Genomic DNA, 21,696 nt, shown 5'->3' with positions numbered 1-21,696 from the left:
TACGAGAGGCAATTCATTTCTTATGCTTTTCTATTTTGATGGCTATAGTTGAATTTTTTATAGCAATTAGTGAAATTTTTTATATGAAAAACTATTCCTTTTGTAATTTTTGATCCCAAATTTGGAGACTATTCCTTAGTCCAACTAATTATGATGGCTATACCCGTGTTGGCATACATGGAGGAATCTCTTTTTATTACACAATAAATGTTTGGGTTATGACACTTTTCATTTATATGATATTGAATGAATGAAAATGAATGTTTGATTGTAAGATATGGTTATATTTATATAACACATATTTTACTTTGTGATAATAAATGAAATATGTAATTAATGATTTAAATATTTGATTGTAGGAATTATATGCTTTATTTTAAAGCGTAACATTGCAAGTGATTATAAACTATCAAACTTATATAAACATGATTAATGAAAGTAATAAAAGATAGCATAGTATCATCATATTTCCAAGTGATATTTTAATTGGCTATTCAAATTTGTTTCTACATGATAAAAAAAAAAATATTTTTTTCAAAAATTAAATTTTTAATGTAAAAAGTTAAAAAAATTTTAAATGCAATTAATTAATACTTATCATATTAATAATGGAAATGAATTTTATTTTTTATCCAAAAAAAATTATTATGAATACCAATGATAATAGATGCCAAAATTTTTATTGGTAGAGTGTTTGAATTTAATTAAAATTTATTTATGTTATTGTTTTCTAATTTCAATATAAAATCCATTGTTTTAAGGGTTTTTTTTTAAATATTAATTTATTAATTAAGAAGGAATAGATACATCTTTCAATAACAAACTATTAAACGACAAGTACAAGGTTCTTCCTCGACCCAAATACACATCTCATTAGAAGATAAAATCATGCTTAGCCAAAGAATGTGCCACCATATTAGATGTTCTAAGCTAAATAGCTTACATTATCGAAAGAAAAAAAAAGTTGAATGGCTTATAGCTCAACAAGAAAAAGGAAGGAAAAAAAATCTATAATTAGAATGGCCACCCTGAACAGTACAGTATAAGTTTCATATCCACATTATAAAAAGGAAGCTTTGAGTTATATCTCTTCTTTGTAAATAACAATTATCAAATCCTGATTTATATATATATATATATATATATATATATATATATATATATATATATATATATATATATATATATATATGTATATAAAATAATGAATACTGAAATTTCAAATAATCGGGAGGTGTCACTTAAATATTTGTAACTAAATATGTTCAACTTATTTGGTAAATAAAATAAAATCAAATATTAAACATGAAAGTGCATATTACTATATATTATTATAGTATATAATTTGATTACTTGATTCTTAGCAAACTTTTATAGTATAAATTGAAGAAAAAAAAATATCAAAATATATTTATTAGCAATAAAATTTTTAAATAAATTTTCAAATATAATTAATTATTATAAATTATGTTTAACATAATCTATTATAGTTACATCATTATTATGGTCATACATATTGTGTGCATGGGATGAATGCTAATATATAATATTTATGATATTAAAAGGAAAAATTGGGAGGGTTGGCAGCCATGGCCTCCTCGTCGAAAGGCTACCTCAGCCCCTGGTTGCATGCACATGTTATATTAACTTTTGAGGGTGTCATCCACGATGCTTTGAAAACGAAAGTAGTACTTGAAATAAAAAAAAATAAAATAAAAAGTAAAAATTAACATAATTTGACAATGTGTTTAATTTTTTTTTTTTCCTTCCATAACTTTATGGTTATATAATATAATTGAAATATCTAACAAGTTTTAACCATCACTGATTTAGTAGTATTGATAAACATTAAGATAATCAAATTATACACAATCAAATATATACAAGAAAAAAAAAAAATTTACGAACTAACTGCGTTACCTTCCCTTGTGCCATCACAAGCACCAGTCATATTCCTTTTTGACACTGTTGTTATCTCCGGACCGAAGTGAGGCTTCGAAAACAAAAGTACCACTCGTGAAACTCGTGGCATTAAACGCAACTGCGATTGCTACTGTTTTCCTAACCAGTACAATTTCCTTTACTCTATAAATCAAGGAACCCCTCACTCGGTCTCCCCACAAACCAGGCGCAAAAGAATTTTAGTTTCTTATCCATTATCGTTCAAAAAGATAGATAGACAGACAGTGCACAGCAACCATATACTTATGGCTTGCAGTAGTATGCAAAGTTTTTTTCTTGGCAGCCATGCATGTCCAGTCTCTGGACATTTCACGCTTAAGAGAAAGATTGGCCATTCCTCCGTGAACTGTGCACATGTTCTTGATGGCCACGGTACTTTGGCTGCTGATTGCATACCAGTAGAAACAACTCATTTTGGTACTTTAAAGAGATCTTTCACAGAGAGGAAATTTGAAATTGAGGATAGGGAACTAGGGAATGGAAAATTCGGGAGGTTCGGGGGTAAGTTTGTCCCCGAAACATTGATGACTTGTTTGAACAACCTTGAAACTGAATTCAAGTCGGTTCTGCGTGATTCTGAGTTTCAGGTAAGTGTGTTTTTTTTAACCCTTCAAAGCTACTGTAATTAAGGTGTGCTTTGTTAACATACTGGTTATTTGTTTTTCATTTTTGTTTATATATATATATATATATATATATTTTAAAAGAAATACAACTTGGCTGGTAATTATTTTGTTTTTGTTATGTTTTTTGAAAAAATAACATAAACGAAAACTTTGGTAACTTTTTTTGCTTCTTTTTTCTATTTTGTATTTTGTTTAAAGATTTAATATAAAATCCATATTTGCGGATCAAAAACCCAAATTTGAAAATATATAAAAAAAAAAATATCTGTTGTAGAGAAGTGACATCCAGAAATAACAGCAACAACCAAAAAAAAAAAAAAAAAGGGAAACAAATAAAGATACGTGGCGGAAAAGTAGGTAATGTGGCCCACCAATCTTTCTTTATGCGGATAGCGACTCCGTTCAATTTGGCTCACGCGGCCTTCAAAAAAAAAAAAAAAAGAAATCATTAAAAAAAAAAAAAAAGAATTGACAAAATACGAAAAAAAAAATTTTTTTTTTTTAAGAAACAAAAAAGAATTGACAAACACGTTTCTGTTTTTTATTTACACACAAAAAAATAATTACATAGTCAAAAGGAGATTTTAGGTTCTATCAAATAAATATATAAATATTTTTGTTTGCAATATTTATTTAAGAGGTTAGACTCCTCTATCCTTTTATATATATATATATATATATATATGTGTGTGTGTGTGTGTGTGTGTGTATTATTTTGGATGGGCGATACAATGTCATTTTATTTTAAAAATATATATATTTTAAAGATAAAAAAATAAAAATAAAAATTAAGCTGAAAAAAAAAAAAAAACTGCTTTTACTGTGACATGAATGAAGGCACCAAAATAAAACAATGGAAGGTCCAAATCCTATTTGTGTGGTGGAACTCTGAACAAAGAGAAAAATTAAACTAAAAATAACGACAATAATAATAATTTGTGCACTAATACTCTAAACAAATCAAGTAGCGATATAAAATAAAAATAAAAAATAAAAAACCTAAAGGTGGGTCTAATATGATTCGTTCAGAATTATCAAATTATATAATATCGTATTGCTTTTGAATGTGATGAATGCAGGCAGAGCTGGCAACAGCACTGAGAGACTATGTTGGGCGTGAGACACCACTATATTTTGCTAAAAGGCTAACAGAGCATTACAAGAACGAAAATGGAGAAGGTCCAGAGATATATCTAAAGAGAGAAGATCTAAACCATGGTGGAGCACACAAGATCAACAACGCCCTAGCCCAGGCGATGATCGCCAAACGCATGGGCAGGACAAGCATCGTGGCGGCCACCGGTGCCGGACAACACGGCGTCGCCACCGCGGCTGCATGTTCCAAACTCTCTTTGGACTGCACCATCTTCATGGGAACCAAAGACATAGAAAAACAATATTCTAATGTTGTTTTAATGGAGCTTCTAGGTGCTCAGGTACATACCTTTTTTATTTTATTATGATTATGATTATTTTGTTTTTGTTAATAACATTCTAATACCAAAATTAAGGTTAATAATATTCACACGCGTAGGCCTTATCTGATTATGTACATGTGGTGTAGGTTAAATCCGTGCATGGAAACTTTAAGGATGCGACTTCGGAAGCCATAAGGAACTGGGTGGGTGACTTGGAAAGCAACTATTACCTATCTGGTACAGTTGTGGGGCCCCATCCATGCCCCACCATGGTACGAGAATTCCAATCGGTGATAGGAAAGGAGACAAGGAAGCAAGCGATGGAGAAGTGGGGAGGGAAACCGGATGTGCTAGTGGCTTGTGTGGGAAGTGGGTCCAACGCATTGGGATTGTTCCATGAATTCTTAGACGACCAAGATGTGAGGTTGGTTGGGGTTGAGGCTGGTGGCTTTGGGTTGGATAGTGGTCTTCACTCTGCAACTTTGGCTAGAGGAGAATTGGGTGTGTATCATGGAGCAATGTGTTATTTGTTGCAAGATGATGATGGACAGATTGTGGGACCGCACTCAATTGGTGTGGGGTAAGTCTCTGTTTCTTTTTTTTTATTATTATTATTTTTTTAATCCACTTACAATAATTTTTGCTTCGAAAGATAAGAGGGTGTGTTTCAAACCTCGAAGAATTTGCACTTCATTAGGGGCTGATCTTCGTGAAAATCAAATTATACGAATTGTTATGTTAGTTTATAAAATAGCAAACATATGTAGAACGTTTTGTTTTATTTAATTATTGTTATTATTATTTTTTATGGTTAGGAAACTTGAATCTAAAACTTAATATAATAAAGAAGCATAGACATCGGTGTGTAGGATGTTTTGTTTGAAAGTATAAATATATCTAGAATGAAAAAAAAAAAATGGTGAATTATTTTATCCTTTGAAAAGCACTGCTGAAATTATATAGATCCGTCCGACAAAAGAATAGACTAGTCAATTTGTAGAGGAAAAATAATTTGAGATATGTGGGGTTTCACATACATGTTATAAATCTGGATCCAATATGTGTTTGTGAGCAAGTCCGATCTCGTTTCTGAGAACATTAAGCCCCGAATTAAACTGAGATAAAATTCGATGAACATTTGCAGGCTGGAGTACCCAGGGGTGAGCCCAGAGCTGAGTTTTCTAAAAGACGCAGGTCGAGCAGAATTTTATACTGCCACAGATGGTGAAGCTCTGGAAGGTATGGCAACAAATTAAATTAAAGGAACATATATCCTTTAATTAGTTGCTTCTTTTATAGTCAAAGTTAAAGTTAATGATGACTTATATAAATTAAAATATTGAATCACAATTATATTATTTTGCAGCATACAAACTTTTGTGTAGAATGGAAGGCATATTCCCATCCTTGGAAGCCTCACATGCATTGGCATTTTTGGAAAAACTATGTCCTACATTACCAAATGACACAAAAGTGATCGTAAATTGTAGTGGTCGCGGAGACAAGGACGCTGCAACTGTTCTCTCCAGCCTTAAATCCAATAATTGATTACCTCCAACCAACCAAAAATCCGGAGCTTCTGTTTTTCCCCCTTTTTTTTTATTTTATTTTATCCCATCAATGTCCATTAATGATGCAATAGCACCTTATTTAAAAATATTAACAAATAAATAAAATAAACCAAATGAAAATGAAATAAGAAGCAGTGAGAATCTATTAGTAATTGAATAAAAATGGGACGAGAAGATTTGGATGTGGATGTGTCTAACCATAATCTCGGCGAGAAGGAAGCCAGCTAGCGGAAACGAAGCGTAGTTCGAACGTCTTTGAGGCTTGACTAGAGAGTCGATTCAAACTTGTATACTTATGTATTAGGGAAATGACTAACAAAGTACGATGTATACTATTTTTTTTTTTATATGAAAAATTTTAATTGAGTTTTTAAATTATATTATTTTATTTTTAAAATAAAATTTTAAAAATAATTTTTTAATAAAAACTATTTAAATTATCATTAAATATACGTTGTACTAGTAATCATTCATTAATGGTAATAAATATTTTTTTTTTATTGGACAGAATTTTTTTCTCAACTAATCTTATTTAATTTTTTAAGGACTTTTTTGACATTTGGCATTGACAAATTATATGGCTGGATCTACATATTCTAAATTTAAATATGGTCATTTATTATTAAGTCAATATCATTAGATTAAAATTAAATGCTATTTTCTTCAAATAGAAATATTAATATTTGTTTAAACATGACAAATACTGTAAACATTTTGAAATACAAATAGAGTATGAAAAAAAATATTTGTGAAAAAAATTCTAAAAAAATATTTGTAAAAAAAAAAATCTTTTAAGTTATATATATATATATATATATATGTGTGTATATATAATAGTTTTGATGGTAAAGCACTAGAAAAACTGTAAAAAGTAATTATATATTACAATTGAATGATAAAAATCATATAAATTTAACGGTTGTAGAGTTATCCTGAACAATATTTTAGTTTTTTTAAGTTTTGACCAAACGATTTGTATAAAATCTGTGTAAGTATTTTGTTTAGATATCCTAAATACGTAGGAAAATCGTTTTTAAGAAACACACATACATGTCCCGAAGAAGATAAGAATAGCATTTGTGTGATTCTTTTAGCCTCTTTTTAATATTTTTTAAAACATTTAGTTAGTACTTGAGCAGTTTTTTTTACCCTAAAAAATATCTCTCCTTTTTATTTTTATTTTTTATTTTTATTTTTTTGCTATGATAAAAATGAAATAAAATAAATATCTTTTTTCATTTCTATAACCATCCTAGTTTTCAAAAAATATATCTAATTATTTAAAAATTATTTTAAATGATTTTAATATTTTTCAATAAATAAAAAATCAACTCTCTAAACGTAATATATATAGATATATTATAATTAGAATTATTGGAACTCAAAATCTGGAATGTGGACATTACCGCTTAGTTTTTCCACTAAAGATAGAGTGAGATCATTTAAATCTTCTTTAAAACAAAAAAATAAATGAATAAATAAACAAACTCGTGGCTATTTGGATGAAAAAAAACAAAAAAACAAAAAAAGAAATCTCCAAGGAAATTATTAATCACAAACAGCTACTTGCCACACGTGCAAATTACCTTCATCCGACCCTACAAGACAACTGTACTTGTCGCTAAGTACAGCCATAAAACGATATCAAGAGTTTCAAAATGTAATTCGTACTTGGAATATATAAAATTATGATAGAATTGAAAAATATTGATTTTCGTACTTGGAATATATAAAATTATGATAGAATTGAAAAATATTGATTTTTTTAATTTCTTTTGACATATGATTAATTGGGGAATGGGTTTTTCAGCTCCGGCCATTTTTTTTTTTTTTTTTCCTTCTTTTCTTTGGCTGAATGACTGAAAACTCTTTGAGTTGACACGTCTGATTGATGCAGTTTGGAAAGAGTGAGTTGAATATAAATTTAATATCTCAATTTCATTAATCCAAATTTAAAAAAATAAAAATAAAGGATATTTGTCCATCCTAAGGATTGATGTCCACATAATTTTATTTATTTATTTATTTATTTATTTCTTTTTCTTTTAAAGATCTTTCATGATTTCTACTACGTCTGTAGATTGACTGATTAATTGTTTGATTCAGAAATCCACACAGTCTGACTGTTATCCTGGTTTGCTTGCAAATTAAATGCAATTGCCTCTTAAAAATTAATTTCTTGCGTTTCACTTTCAATTCTTTCGATCACGTATCTTCTCCCGTAGTTTCTTTTGAAAATTTGGTCGGTCATTTGTTTCGGTTTTTATTCACATGGCATCTAAGCTTTTAATTTTCATCACATACTAAGAGGGTTCATCTTTAAATGTCTACATCGATCAGCACGATTTTCATTATAAGTTGCACCATGTGATCGATATTCAAGCGAGGGGACCATTGACATTGCCTTTAAATTAGAGACACCAAATTATTCATCAATGATGCAATAATATTATATTAACTTGTATTTTAAATTTACTTTTATCAATTTAATTAAATGTTTAGGTTATAATAATCTTTAATAAATAGTATATTAATATATCATTTTGCCAAGTTTATTTTGTAAATGGATTTGGCGCACAATTTTAATGACTCAATAAATTACTCTTTTTTTCTTTTTCTTTTTTTTAATATTTGCTATAAAATTTGAACCATAATTTTTGAATCTGCAGATTTGATAGTTGAGTAGTTTATTTATGTTAAACTATCGCTCTCGTGGCATAATTCCAGCAATATTGTTCATTAAAAGATTAAGAAACAATAAAGAACGTTAAGATGGTAAAAAATACCAACGAATTAGTTTAGCAAAGGTAAAGAGCTTCAAGTATACCCATCAACTAACTTATACAGTGATCATTATTAACATTACGTCTGCACTGGGATACATAATAAAGGAGAATAGTCAAAGACCAGGACAAGCAATATGACCAAATAGCATGCGAGTCTTTTTCCCTTTTGCAGTGCTCCAATTAATTATATTAAATTCATGGAAAAATTCTATTTGATTGGGACATTACTTAATGGAGTAATTATCTGTTTAATTGACGAATTGAAATCTTCCATTATTTCCATGTGAAACTCACTTTTGTAAAGATTATTAATAGCTTTTCCTCTCATGTAAAACGATAATCTTATCAATTTGTTGATATGGTTTTATATAAAACGTGTGAGAAAATTGCCCAATATCGCAGTGGCCAATTTGATTTTCTTTTTCAAAATTCCACAAATTTCACAGAAAACTTCCCCTCTGCTATTCTGCAGGAGACAAGACACCTTGATAGGTTTCTAAAACCATATGGCTTATATGGTAAAACAAATAAATAAATAAATAAATAATATCTCGCATAAATATTTGAATTTAATTAATCCTTACACACCGTACATGCCCAATATCTCTGGACATGTTTGTTTTATTTTTATTTTTATTTTTATTTTTAAGGTAAAAGTGTTCTGTTTTTTTCCGATGGTTACCACTTTGGTTCGCTTTGATTGTGAGGGCTAGAGGATTCGGCTGTGTTGAGCAACTGATAGATCATTACGCTCTAGATGATAAAATTATTCTACGCAGGCTAATTATTCTCATCAATTTGAATAAAATAGAAACAATTAGCTTGGTGGGACTGAATATGTATACGTTCAAAAAACATTACAATCAACATAGACTGGTTGAACCACCAATACCGGAAAAAGAATATAATGAACACTAAACCAAACAGAACTGCAAAACCAATTTAGTAAGAGGCTTTTGCGTCTAAATATTCAATATTTTACTAATTTCATTACGATTTTTGGTTATGGGAAAAGGAAAAAGCAATCCAACACAAGTTCTAATCGTATGCCAACTCTTATTCAACTACAATTGCCCCATTACATGTATATAAAGATTCAGCTTTATCAAAATTTAATACACCTGAAATGCAAGCAAAAGACTAGCCAATGCATAGCCATAGGCATGGCATGTGAATGGCTTTGTTTACCATGTATTGTGTATGAAAGCGTATAAGATAATGAGCTAATTGAATAAGAAATTCATTAGACTTCAATAAAGAAGAGAGTACATAATTTTCACTGCAACAGTAACAGGATTACCCAACATGAGCACTGGTAACAATTGGCAACATCATCCCAATTCTATCAAATTTACTATCGCAATTCTGTCAAATTTACTATAACTAACTAATAAAAGATACATAACAACAACCAGAAAATGTCGCAAAAAAGGAAAGGAGAAAAAAAAAAAAAAAAAAAAAAAAAAAATGAAGCATGAAGCGGGGAGGCTTTCATAGGCTTCAACCGCAACTGTACATCTGTTTGATGAAGAATGAGCCAAGAAATTGCACCTGCTTACAGAGAACTGTCACCTGCGCAGATAATTTGTATTGCAGCATAACCCCCTTGCTTTCATAGAATAATATATGGAAATACTTCAGGGTGTCTTCAATTCTCTTTTCTTCCATCAAACTGACATGGTATAGCAAGAACTAATACAATTCCCCATAATATATTAGTTTTGGAATCTTTGAAAAAGGAAAATGAAAAGAAAAATGAAATAATAAAGGCAATAAAGACAGTTTTGAAAGTCACTTTGAAGTTCTTCAGCAAGAGAAAAATTCTGGAATCGCAAAATTGCGACAAATTGTAAACTTTGCTGGAAGATAATGTCTATACATGTACAGGATTCTGGCATAAAGCCAAGGTACTGCAAGCTCCAACAATACTGTAAAAAAAACAAGTTAAGAGCCTACCATAAAAATGAAGAAACTCAATATAAGCTACAGTAGATAATGAAGGCGATCTAACTATGTTGTCCGCAAACGTTTTCTTTGACTACCCTCTTCAGTAATTCCCTGTAGATGTCAAATTTTGAATAGAATCATCAATATGTATTCATTTATTTTTAATATTTTAGATAAGACAGCTTGCAGAAGCCTCTAGAATAAGCAATTGCTTGCAAAGAAACATGGACATTAGCAAACCGACAAACAGACATTCCAGTGAAAGCATAAAGGGTTTCTACAACAATCAGAAAGATAAAGCCACATGCAGCTATCATTTTATCAGGTCAGGACTATCACCTTGTATTTTCAAATTTAGTAAATTTATTAACATACCCAAGGGGTTGCATGGTTAGATTCCATACTTATTCTGAATTCAAAGAACAGGCCAAACAACCAAGTTGTTTGAACATAAAGCATTACCTTGCCTTATCAAACAAACACTACTTTAATACTATTCGATCTCTAGTTGAAACTCTTACAAAAATGTTAAAAGAGTAGAAAGGGTTCCCGAATATCCCATTTCAAACCTATAAGGTTTCTAAAATTGGTTTCTCAAAACTCATCCATGGCAAAGCAAGTGTTTTAATTCTAACAGGCACTTATACGATTAATCATGCATTTAGAGATTCTCATTAACTACTCATCTTTCTAAGTTTCCAATAGATTCCAATGATCTACTTGTTCTTCATAAGCATAATTGAATATATAAGAATTCAAAGAAATATAATGGTTGGGAGTTCAAAAAATAGGGCTCATTATTGCAACACATAAAAGAGGACTTCAACAGGATGAGCAAGCAATTTTAGTCTGAGAGTTATACAAAGAAAAAGCATGTATAGCAAAATAACTAAAGAGAATGAGAGAAATACCCCTTCATCTTGTCCAAAACCTTCAGGGGAAACCACACTAGACTCGGACCTGCATTTAGCATGAACTATAGGACCTAACTGAGACCTATCCATGCCAGCAACCAACCCATCTGGCGCATTTAAATACACAGCACCTTTATACATCCATTCCTCGGTCTCATCACTGTAAAAATCATCAAAGGGCTCTCCACATAATGCACATACATTCTGATCTTCATCAGCAGGAACAGCCAGTTCTTCATCACTCTTCTTTTCCACAACAGTTTCAGCAGGCAAAAAGCCAGGAGCTGCATCAGCTCCTAATGCCTCGGCACCACTAAGCCACATGGTAGTACTTACAAACCACTTACGAGAAGGCTTCTGTTTGCGGCTTTTAGACATGCGATTCTTAGTAACATGCCAATCCATATGACTACTGTGCTCTTCTTGGCACTTGAACCGAAGGCCACAGGTTGTGCATTGTCTTTGGAGATCGCCATAAAGGGCATTTATAGCAGATTCATGACGCACCTTAAGAAGGTCTGCATTAAACTCGATTCCCACAGAATCCTAAAATTTCATAAAGTAGGTTCAGATGCAGAGCCACATTGCAAACATAAATCAACAATTCAAAATTTTAAATGATAAAAGGGCAATTGTCAGATACCTGTACAACAGTGGGCTTGGTCAATGAGATCAAACCTTGAGCCATTAGAGTACTAATCAAACCAGAGAATGCGCTCCCCGGCTGTTGGCTAGATACAGCTGAACCAGCTGGACCAGCATTAGCAGGAGGCGGCCCCGGTGGTAGAGGCGGCAAACCTCCACTCTGCAAATTCAAAGAGCTGTTGCCCATTTTGGGTAGGGGCAATTCTACAAGAGGTGCAGGATTTGATAAACCTGAGCTAATAGCAGCATTATACCCCTGTGAAGTGAATCCACGATCCAAAGATGGTGGTACAGCTGGTGCCTCAGAGGGAAAAAAATTTTCTCGTGGGTCCTGATTTGGTAGAAACCGTGGTTGTAAAGGAACCAACCCAGCAGCCTGATTAGGCAACTGTGGGAGCTTTGCTGAACTTAGCTCCTTACTTTCAAAATTATCCAACTGCTGCTCAGGCTTATAAAAAGACTTATTTGGACCTTTGTTGTTTACAAACTCATATCGACTCCTGTGGTTTTGCAGTGGAAAATTATGGTGCTGGGGCAGAATGCCAGAATTATGCACATTCACTGGAGGTCTTAATCCCATTGAAGATGGTAAAAGAACTGATCGACCATCAGGATTAATGGAGTCAATAGTAGTAGAACCCATTCTAGACATGACAGTTACAGGACCAAGTTGTGCATCATCTGGGAGCTTGTCAATAAAAGGAGGAATTTTCTCAGCACCTGAAGATATACCACCTGCCAATGAGGGCATTCGGAAATTTCTACCCCTTCCTTTGGAATTCAGGATGTTCTGTGAAGACTGAGGGAGATGGTGAGGCATATTCCAAGGTTCTCGAGGATAGCGAGAAACAGCATTATGATTTATCTCACTTGGGAATCGAGATATCTTACTTGTTGATCCATGACCAAACTGCATGAAAAAGGTAGCACTTGGATTTTAGCTGAAAGTTTGCATTTACTTTTTATGCGCATGTATGTAACAAATAAATATAAATTCTTTCATATTAAAATAGAATTTTGGAGCCAGGGGAAAAAGAACACAAGCAAAAACAAGCGAATTAAAACAAAAGACAAGATGTCTTTGTAATTGGATTGTTAAACAAGAAAAGCTAAATTTGTAAAGTCATAACCCTAAAAAGTAAAGAGGCTATCAGAGTAATGAAGTTGAATTATAAATTTTAAGAAGAGAAACCGTGCCTAGCCATGGTTTCTCCATTTACATACTGAAAGATGCGGGAAAAAATTAAGAAAAAAAGCATGACTGATGCTTCAAATTAAGCTACTAAATATGATTAGTAAACTTTGACTAGTGAACTGCTAAGCTCAAACTATTGATAATCACACATAAGTTAGTACATGCCAAAAACACTTTGATAACTAACCAAAACACCCATATCCCAGAAGCTCTGAAAGACAAATAAAAGAGAAGCTTACTCTAGTAAATTGCAAAAAGGATATATATAAACATAAGCCTAAACATAAGTCTTGAACCAGACAATGCAAGGTCCAAGTTGACCTCATATTATCAAATTTTCATAACCAAGGCTTAGGCATTAAAAAAGCCTTGGCATGCCCTGTACATATCTCAAGGACGCTACCACCACTGCCCACTACCAAAAGACACTCGATCACATTCAAATACATGCCAGTCTACAATTAATAAGAGAGGTGTAAAGAAGGCCCCTAGCAGGCCCAGACATCAAAATAATTGTGACAAAGATGGCGTACAGCAAAAAAAGCCACAACCAGAATGGTATTAACTAAACCTAAATACAGAAGCAAAAACAGTGCAGAATGTCAAAATGGCAAGGAAGTAGTAGGAACTAACAAATATCACCGATGCAATCATAAAACATTGCTCCAAAATATAATCATGCAAGTTTAAACATAATTTAAAACTACATTAGCTTAAGATGCCTAATAAACAAAGAACAAAAAGCAAGTTGAGGAAGCATACTGCAATCGAGTGGACTGCACCATCGGCAGCGATAGACGAATCATCTGCTGCAGGTAGCTGAGCCTGACTTGACCAACTATTTCTGATGTCAGGCTCCAAGGGGGTAGCCCTTGATGTTCCAAAACCAGGCCTTGCTTTGAAGCCTCTGAAAGGTGGAATGGATGATGGCATGAAATCATTACTCCTACCGCGTTCTGTTAAAGTGGGGCTCATATCTTCCCAATCAAACTCTTCCTCTTCAGTATTCTGCCACGACATTGGAATCACCTTCTGGTCCATATTTTTCAAGTCCAAGCGCTCAATTTGCAGAGGCATATCTTTGGATGTTGTTTTCCTTTTGTCACTTCCATATGCATCAATTAAAGCTCTTGGTCCTTGATGCTCACGTCCATTACTAAGCTTGTATGCAGCAGAAGTTTCAAATTTGTTCTGATTATCCTCAGTATAATGTTTTCTCCGCCACTCACTAGGCTCCTCATCTCTAACAATTGCTCTGCATAGTTCATAATCAAACAAATTATTAGATAACGAGATCCTTTGAACTTTCTACAAGACTATTAGGAAAAATTTGTGCTGCAATTCTTCATCTGCACGCTTGAACATGACAGGGATTTTGTTAAGTCCAGCAGTTGAAGATTAATGCAGCTATTAGTTCCAAAAGAAAATATTGTAAGACCAAGACTTCTGGTTGAGCTCAATCTTCGGGCTCCAACCAATGAGGATACAAGATCTGCAAGATCAGGGTCAAATTCTACATACCCAATTGCAGGTTTTTGAGCAAATACTTTTAGAGTTGAGGTTCCTCTCGCATGCTGAATATTCTGCAAGGTTTTCAACCAGATAATTCAATAACTATTATAACAAAACAGAAAAAGAAAGCAATAAAGTTAGGACAATAGTATGCAATGAAAAGAAACATGTATGTTAAAACCACTTTTTGGCAAAATAGATATAGAATTAAATAATTGATTTATTCATTACGCATCGTTATGCACCCACCCCCTCCCATGAAAAAGAAAAAGATAAAATAGAATAGATAAATAAAGAAAAGGAAAAAAACTACAAATTACTCATCTAGGATTTTGGAGAATTATCCTCCAGGGCTCAAGGAAAATACTTGTTTGTAGTTTAAATTTACATCTATTAGTACAGCATTTTCTACACTGATTCTCAAAATACTTGTATAGAGCTCAAATTTGAATTCAAGATATACCACTAGCACCTTGTCACTAATATAAAGCCAGCATTAAAATAAAATAAGACAGAAAGGAGTCATTATTCATAGAAATTTTACTTATAAGTTACCAACCAAGATGACTACGTCCCAGAAATTTTTTTTCACCCAAAAAAAAAAAAAGAGGTTACCAATCAACAAATGACACAGAAGGCACAAGACCAATTGTGAAAATTTCTATGGAAACACTGGATCAAGTAACTAAGAGCACACAACAATGAATGCGCTTCTAATATAGAAGAGGAAGGATAAGTAGATAAGAATTGCGAATATGCATAACTTATCGTAATTTGCTGTCTGTTGGAGCTCAAGCACACATCTACCTGTAATAGGGGTTCTACTAGCACAGTATTAAGAAAAAGCCCAATCATTGCTTTGCATCTAGTAGCAATTATTTGAACAGTTAATCATTAGACATGATCTTAGTCTTCACCCACCATAGTGTAAAAGATCCCTATATGTCTTTCCAAATAAGCAAGTTAACATGATTGCTATCATTAGCTAAACCAAAAAATCTTGACATACATTTTATTTCCACCTAGCATACCAAATGAAGGCAACAATCTAACAGGAGCAATTTCAGAAGAGAGAGTAATAGTTTTGAATGAAAAGCTTACACTATCAACAGTTGAGTTATCCAACTGACGCAAATATTTTGGATTGACATGTATTCCATGAGTTGGCCGAGGAGATCCAGAAGCTCTCAATGGAGGCAATCCTGATGATTGTTGGTTTACAGGTGGAGAAAATTGCAGTTGTGCCTCAATTTTGTTAAGTACAGAAGGTGGAAATACTGCAGACCAAGTGCCAAAGAGGTGGCGCATGGCAGGATACTGATTAGGTTGAACTTGCCTGTATGCCTCACAAAATACCTAAACAAAAGCTAACTGTGTAAGTTACTAGAGTTGTAATTTTCAAAGTTAGATTTCTACATATTATTTAAAGACCCAGGTTCAATATATACATATATATTGCAATTAGATCACCTCAGGTAGACGGGAAGAAAAGTACTTGACATATTCACGGCCAATGTTTTTCACTATACTGTCCAAAAGATACAGGGAAGGCAATTTTTGCTCAACGGGAACCTGAAAAAGATAAAAATCAAATGATGAGTATCTTTTGCAGGTAGGAAACAACTGTTTAACAATGTATGTTCTTCTAACACCTCTACAATAACCATATGGTGTTATAATTTTTGTAAGGTTTTGACAAGTTTTATAATTCAGTACTGTAGCATGACTTCAAAAAAAATCCACAAATTTGAAGGTAACAACGGTTTAAATAAGGAAGGAAATGAAAATTAACCAGCCCTTAAAATAAGAGCAGTCTCAGGAAAAATTATTGAGTTTTGCATATCAAAAGAAACAACAAAGCATTTGATGATGTAGTAATGCAGCACTACTATTGACAGAATTCTGACTTACTTTATAGTAGGCTCCAGTTGAATAGGAAAACTACAAATTCTCCTCTTGACACCTATTCTTAACATTCCCCTTTAGAAAGTTCTCAGCTCGAAAGGGAAAAAAAAAAACAAAAAAGACAAAAAAAAACAAAAAAGGTTTTCTTTCTACTTACAGCTGCGTCTTAATGTTTTCTTTCAAGATTTGATATGATCCTTATTTCTTTTGAACTAATTACTAAGGTTATCATTTTTACCTCAACTCTGCATGGCAGAAGATATTACTAGTTATTTGTTTGTGAAAAAATTATATTAGGTTACAAGCCACTAAGAGTACAAGCTTTTACAAACAAAACAGTCAGTCTGTCAAGAATAAAGAAGAAATTAGTAAAACAGCTTTTTGTTAAAATCGTTACTATGTACCTTTCAATAGATGAACTACCAGTCCCATTCAAATTTTAAAATTAATGTTAGATGCAGTCAATTATCAAGCTTGACCAATTAAATTAATCATTTTCCCATTGACTCACTCTCTCTTCATCAACTAAGAAGAAGCAGAGAAAGAAGAAGGGAAAATTTTAGAGCTTCCAATCTTGTCAAATTTAAATTGAGGATGATTTGTAGTTTCACAGTTAAAAACCCATTAAGATTTAAGAACCAAGATTCAGAAAATCTTCAAACCAACAGAGAGCCACTATGGATTAGCGCTTTTGAACATTTGATATTTACACCTCCTAGAACTCAAAAAAAAAATAAAAAATAAAAAAAAAAATATCTTTAAGTAATTAATAGGATACAAAAGGAGGTGCAAACCCTTAATATCCGAAATATGAATACAAAATTAAGCAAACTTCCCATAATCGTACAGAAAAGAAGTAAAACTGAAACCCGCAGAGACCAAAACAGACCTCAAGAATCCGAGCGCAAATTACATCAGCAATGCCCTTTCCGTGGTCTCTTTGCTCGCCAGCAATGATTGTAAGATCCGTAATGATGGGTTTCGAATTGAAGGTAAGCTCCGACAAGAGGAGCTCATAGAGCTGCACAATTTCCTCTGTTCTTGGAGGCAAAAGGTCATCGTCGGCGGCCGAACCCCTAAGGTCTTCATCCCGCTGCTTAAGCAAAGCCCTAAACCGGTCCAGTACCGACGGCGGAGGTTTCTGAGATGGGTCATTGGGCATGACCTTTGTGTTGGCCGTGGCGGTGGTGGTGGTGCTGGCGGTGGAGGTTGGGAACCCAATGGTTCTAGGGTTTTCGCGTGGAAATATCAGTTTCTCGGAATCCATCTGCGACTCAGAGAATGCCCTGAGCGTGGATTAGGGTTAGGGTTTTACCCCATCAAGAAAGGGTGAGAATCGAATTAGGGTTTTCTTCCACCATAGAAATATGTACTTGAGTTTAAAAAAATTAAAAGAAAAAGATAGAGGGGGATAGATATGGAATAAATATGAGACCGCCCTTCCACAGCTCGCTCTTGCTTTCCCCTTGGGATGTTTAAAATCCGAATTAGCCAACAAAAAATAAAAAGTAAAAGAAAAATTAAATTTTAAAAATTATAAAATTTAAAAAAAAAAAAAAAAAAAAAAAACTAACTGCCTGATAAGCGTACTTTTAGTTCCTCGTGATCCGTGCCAAACAAGTTTTTTTTATTTTTTATAATTTTGATCCGACGCTCCAGATTCGTTGAGCAGTGAGGCTTGTGGACCCGTGGACGGCCGAAGATGCACTTAGACGCTTAGCTTTGGGTGCGATAAAAGCGTACGAGAAGAGATTTAACTATCCGCATCAGAATCTATGGTACAAAGAAGGAAGGTCCTTATTTAGGAAAGTCCATGAATCCGACGGTTCCTAGGTCAAAGATCGGACAGTATCACTGCCACTCCACCACCTTTTTCATTAACCTCCAAAATTTTGAAAATCCTTTTTTTTTTTTTTTTTTTTTGGGCATGTTTGTTTTTCGCTTGCTTCTATTTTACCCGGGTAATTGGATACACATTGAAGCTGCCTGGAACTGAGTTTTTGATTCCTCTTGTCACTTCCTTCTTCTTCTTATTCTGCAAATCTGTAATTTTAATTTGTTATGCTGAATTTGACAAACAGAAAGGGTTTGCCCAAAGGGCAAAGAAAAAAAAAAAAAAAAAAAATCTAACTTTTTTGTTCTCATGAAAGTTGTGATCTGGGGTAGTAATAAAATATAAAAAAGAAAAAGGGGAAAAGGCTATTATTCATCACTAGAATGACTTTGTAGACATTTTGAGATCTGTAATTATAATTCTCTTCCCCTGTTTATGGATTCTCATCCATGATGCATGTTGAACAGCCGTGCACAAGAAGAAGAATTTGCAGTTACTTGTATAAATTATACACTGAACATCAACCTTCTTTCAAACTAACGCGCAGTCCAACTCAAACCCAAAAAACCAGATCGAGGCAGATTTGAACTGGGCTTTTTTTTTTTTTTTTCACGCTGAATAGAGATTTACAGACGGGTCAGACCAATATCCTAAATTTAAATCAGATTTCTGATTCTATGGGTCATTTAATTGGGCCTTAAGTTTCGGTTTAGGTTGTTCTTTCTTTCCCCACGGCTAGAATTCCTACTGATACCGCATTTTGATGCAAAATTACTAAAAACCCTTCTATTTTCATTATTTTTTTCCTTTTTGAGTTTCTTAGAACTTGTTAGAGAGTGACTCTTAGAGGTACAAAATAATTGCAAAAGGAATTAAAACACTTTCGGTAATGTTTCACAGAAAAAAAAAAAAAATTTCTAAAATCATTGTTAGTATTTTGTTATATAAAAAAAATTATCTATATGTTAATTATAGAATAAGCACTAATTAAGTGATTATTTAAATCATTTTAAATAAATCCCAAATGGATCCTTAATCATGTATCTATATATATATATATATATATATTTTTTTTTTTTTCTCTAAGGGTCCAATCTTCTCTCACATATGTAACAATTAAAAGGGTTGGCTAAATTGATCAAACTAACCAAATTGAATTGGTTCAGTTCAATATTTTACCTATGGTTGTTTGTTTTAGTTTGAACAGTATTTAATTCAAACCAAATTGTATCAAATCGATCATATATATTATATATAATTTTTAATATTTTTATTTTATTTAATTATATTTTTAATATATTTCTAAGTTTTAAAATTATTTACTTAAATATATTAATAATATTAAATTTGAATAATTAAAAAATAATAATGCTTTTAAAAAATATGTTATAAATTTTAAAAATAATAATATACCCCACTAAACCGAACTGGATCAATTTAGTTTGGTTTGGTTTCTTTTCATAGTTCAATTTGATTTGGTTTGCAAAAAAAATACAAAAAATCGATCAAATCAAATGGACATCCATCCCTATGCATCAATAGTCGAACACGAACACATTGAAGCTCGTTATGGGTCTGCTAATTATGAGTCGACTCCAATGCCAAATAACCAAGTTTTTCAACCATAAAAGGTGAGTTGCTTTCAATAACAAAACCTACCACAAAGATGTGAGTTTGGGACTGTAAGAGATTATAGCTAGAGTTTGGCTTCGGTGATTAAGCAAGCATGAAATCACTCTGATTCAGCCGATACAAAGTCACTAGAAAATTATGCTTTTAGAAGCATCAAGATATCAAGGAATTGAGGATTAAGAAAGAAAGAAGAAAGTGTTTAAGCTTAAGCCCAAAAGCATACAAAACATTTCCCAAGATTCCATACGTTGTCTTTTACCAGTGAAGAAAGAAGATGAGGTTCTAACATCAATATAGCCTAAGAAGTTCTTTAAAGATGGAAAAAAAATCTATAGACACAAAGAAATCAGTGAAGCTTGAAATAGTAGAGTCTATTGTTTACTTTGAATCCAAAAAAAAAAAATTTTGCCAATTTTAATATCTTTGTGAATCACAGCGTTAGAAATTGAAAAGGGAAAATATTTTTAGAAATTGTTAGAAATTCTTGTATTGAAATAATTTTAACTACAAGTAAGAAAAAAGATGGAAGTTTTGACAATGTGAAACTCTGAACACCTTACTACAAGTATTTTATGTTTTTTTTTTTTCCCTCTTGTTGTTATGTGCAAAGTTCAAAAAATCGATATCGATAGAAATATCGAAAGTTTAAAATACGAAAATTTTCATGTAAATATCGAAAAATATCGAATATCGATAAAAAATTATAAAAAATGATGGAAATTTGTTTTGAAAAATGGAAATTTTTATTGAAACTTTAAAATTAGCTTATTTAATCCATCACTTATCAAATTGATTATAAAACTTACTAAAATATTGAATGGATGTTATATTCTTCTTAGTGAATTAATTTATAATAAGTATTAATAACAATAGATAAATTATTATTAATAAAAATATATCAAAAAAAAAATATATATATATATAATAAAATTATTTATTAACTAAAATATATAAAACAATTACAATTACATTGTAGTTCATAAACGTCACCTTAATACCATATAGAACTCCTGGCTAGTTGAAAATCATCAGTTTCTTCCTCATTTTGATTTTGAGTAGGAATGTCAATTTGCCCCAGCTACCCCGAAAACCGCGGTGCACCACCCCGTTAGGTGATGTTTTTCCCCGCAAAAATGGGGTGACGAGGCAGGCTGAGGCTAAATTTCTTAAGCCCGAATCAGGGATGGGCCAGGACCGGGGATTAAATATCTCTGCCCGAACCCGGCCCATATATATTTACCTTATTATTATTATTTTTTAATATTTTGAAACTTTACACTTATGCCCTTCTCCCAGATGGCCCCAAACACAGACACATTCCTCAGTCAACAGTACACACACACTCACCAGTCACACTCCACTCAGCTCCCTTCCCTCAACTCCACCACCATCTCCCTCAGCTTTGCTTAGTCTAGCTCCAGTAGTGCCGCCACCACCATCTCCAATCTCCCTCAGTAGTCACCTCCAACAGTGCCACCACTACCATCTCTGATCTCCCTCAGCTCTCTCAGTCGATTCTTCTTCATAGCCGCAGCCACCACCAGCAAGCATCACCTCCTCCCTCAGGTCAGTGTTGATTTCCTTTTTTTTTTTTTTTTTAATGAAATGATTGAGTCATCTGAATATGGATTATGATACCTAAGTCCCTTTGGCAGGGATTGCAATGAAGAACACTAGAAATGTATAGGGATTTAAACTTTCCTTTTTTTATATTATTTGGTTTTTGGATGGTTCTGCATCTATTATAAT

At 32.5% G+C, this 21,696-nt stretch overlaps 2 protein-coding genes and 1 long non-coding RNA gene across 4 annotated transcripts; 1 reads left to right on the top strand and 2 right to left on the bottom strand.

Annotated features, from left to right (window-relative positions):
- Positions 1 to 2,101: 2,101 nt before the first annotated feature.
- On the top strand, positions 2,102 to 5,952 carry LOC107421024 (tryptophan synthase beta chain 1). The gene is made up of 5 exons (XM_060815200.1): positions 2,102 to 2,549; positions 3,668 to 4,024; positions 4,153 to 4,586; positions 5,151 to 5,245; positions 5,373 to 5,952. The coding sequence occupies exons 1-5, from the start codon at positions 2,208 to 2,210 to the stop codon at positions 5,552 to 5,554; spliced, it is 1,410 nt and encodes a 469-aa protein (XP_060671183.1). The 5' UTR covers positions 2,102 to 2,207; the 3' UTR covers positions 5,555 to 5,952.
- LOC132801746 (uncharacterized) lies at positions 2,806 to 3,943 on the bottom strand. The gene is made up of 2 exons (XR_009636871.1): positions 3,803 to 3,943; positions 2,806 to 3,009 (listed from the first exon to the last, which is right to left on the bottom strand). It is a non-coding gene; the product is annotated as an uncharacterized LOC132801746 (long non-coding RNA).
- A 4,155-nt stretch (positions 5,953 to 10,107) lies between the features above and the next one.
- On the bottom strand, positions 10,108 to 18,361 carry LOC107420599 (polyadenylation and cleavage factor homolog 4). 2 transcript variants are annotated; one of them, XM_048474164.2, is made up of 10 exons: positions 18,072 to 18,359; positions 17,371 to 17,946; positions 16,047 to 16,148; positions 15,678 to 15,932; positions 14,586 to 14,647; positions 13,827 to 14,319; positions 11,868 to 12,779; positions 11,222 to 11,770; positions 10,375 to 10,421; positions 10,108 to 10,291 (listed from the first exon to the last, which is right to left on the bottom strand). In XM_048474164.2, exons 2-10 carry the CDS (start codon positions 17,746 to 17,748, stop codon positions 10,237 to 10,239), a joined length of 2,853 nt encoding a protein of 950 aa, XP_048330121.2. In that variant the 5' UTR covers positions 17,749 to 17,946; positions 18,072 to 18,359; the 3' UTR covers positions 10,108 to 10,236. The 2 variants fall into 2 exon arrangements, with proteins under 2 accessions (XP_048330121.2, XP_048330129.2); XM_048474172.2 differs by lacking the exons at positions 15,678 to 15,932; positions 16,047 to 16,148 and having other exon boundaries at positions 18,072 to 18,361.
- Between the last annotated feature and the right edge of the window lie 3,335 nt (positions 18,362 to 21,696).

Source organism: Ziziphus jujuba, chromosome 1 (genome assembly GCF_031755915.1).
Source record: "Ziziphus jujuba cultivar Dongzao chromosome 1, ASM3175591v1".
NCBI classification, from domain to species: domain Eukaryota; kingdom Viridiplantae; phylum Streptophyta; class Magnoliopsida; order Rosales; family Rhamnaceae; genus Ziziphus; species Ziziphus jujuba.
The sequence above is the reverse complement of the archived record's forward strand: the minus strand, read 5'-3'. Positions and strand labels throughout refer to the sequence as shown.

Bases quoted from the DNA above. Each gene is read 5' to 3' on its own strand.
- LOC107420599 (XM_048474164.2), bottom strand. From the start codon at position 17,748: ATGGATTCCGAGAAACTGATATTTCCACGCGAAAACCCTAGAACCATT. The intron at 14,648-15,677 runs GTAAGCTTTTCA...AAAACCTTGCAG, and splicing joins ATAACTCAACTGTTGATAGT to AATATTCAGCATGCGAGAGG. The intron at 10,292-10,374 runs GTTAGATCGCCT...TTTTTTTTACAG, and splicing joins AAACGTTTGCGGACAACATA to TATTGTTGGAGCTTGCAGTA.
- LOC107421024 (XM_060815200.1), top strand. From the start codon at position 2,208: ATGGCTTGCAGTAGTATGCAAAGTTTTTTTCTTGGCAGCCATGCATGT. The intron at 4,025-4,152 runs GTACATACCTTT...CATGTGGTGTAG, and splicing joins TGGAGCTTCTAGGTGCTCAG to GTTAAATCCGTGCATGGAAA. The intron at 5,246-5,372 runs GTATGGCAACAA...ATTATTTTGCAG, and splicing joins AGATGGTGAAGCTCTGGAAG to CATACAAACTTTTGTGTAGA.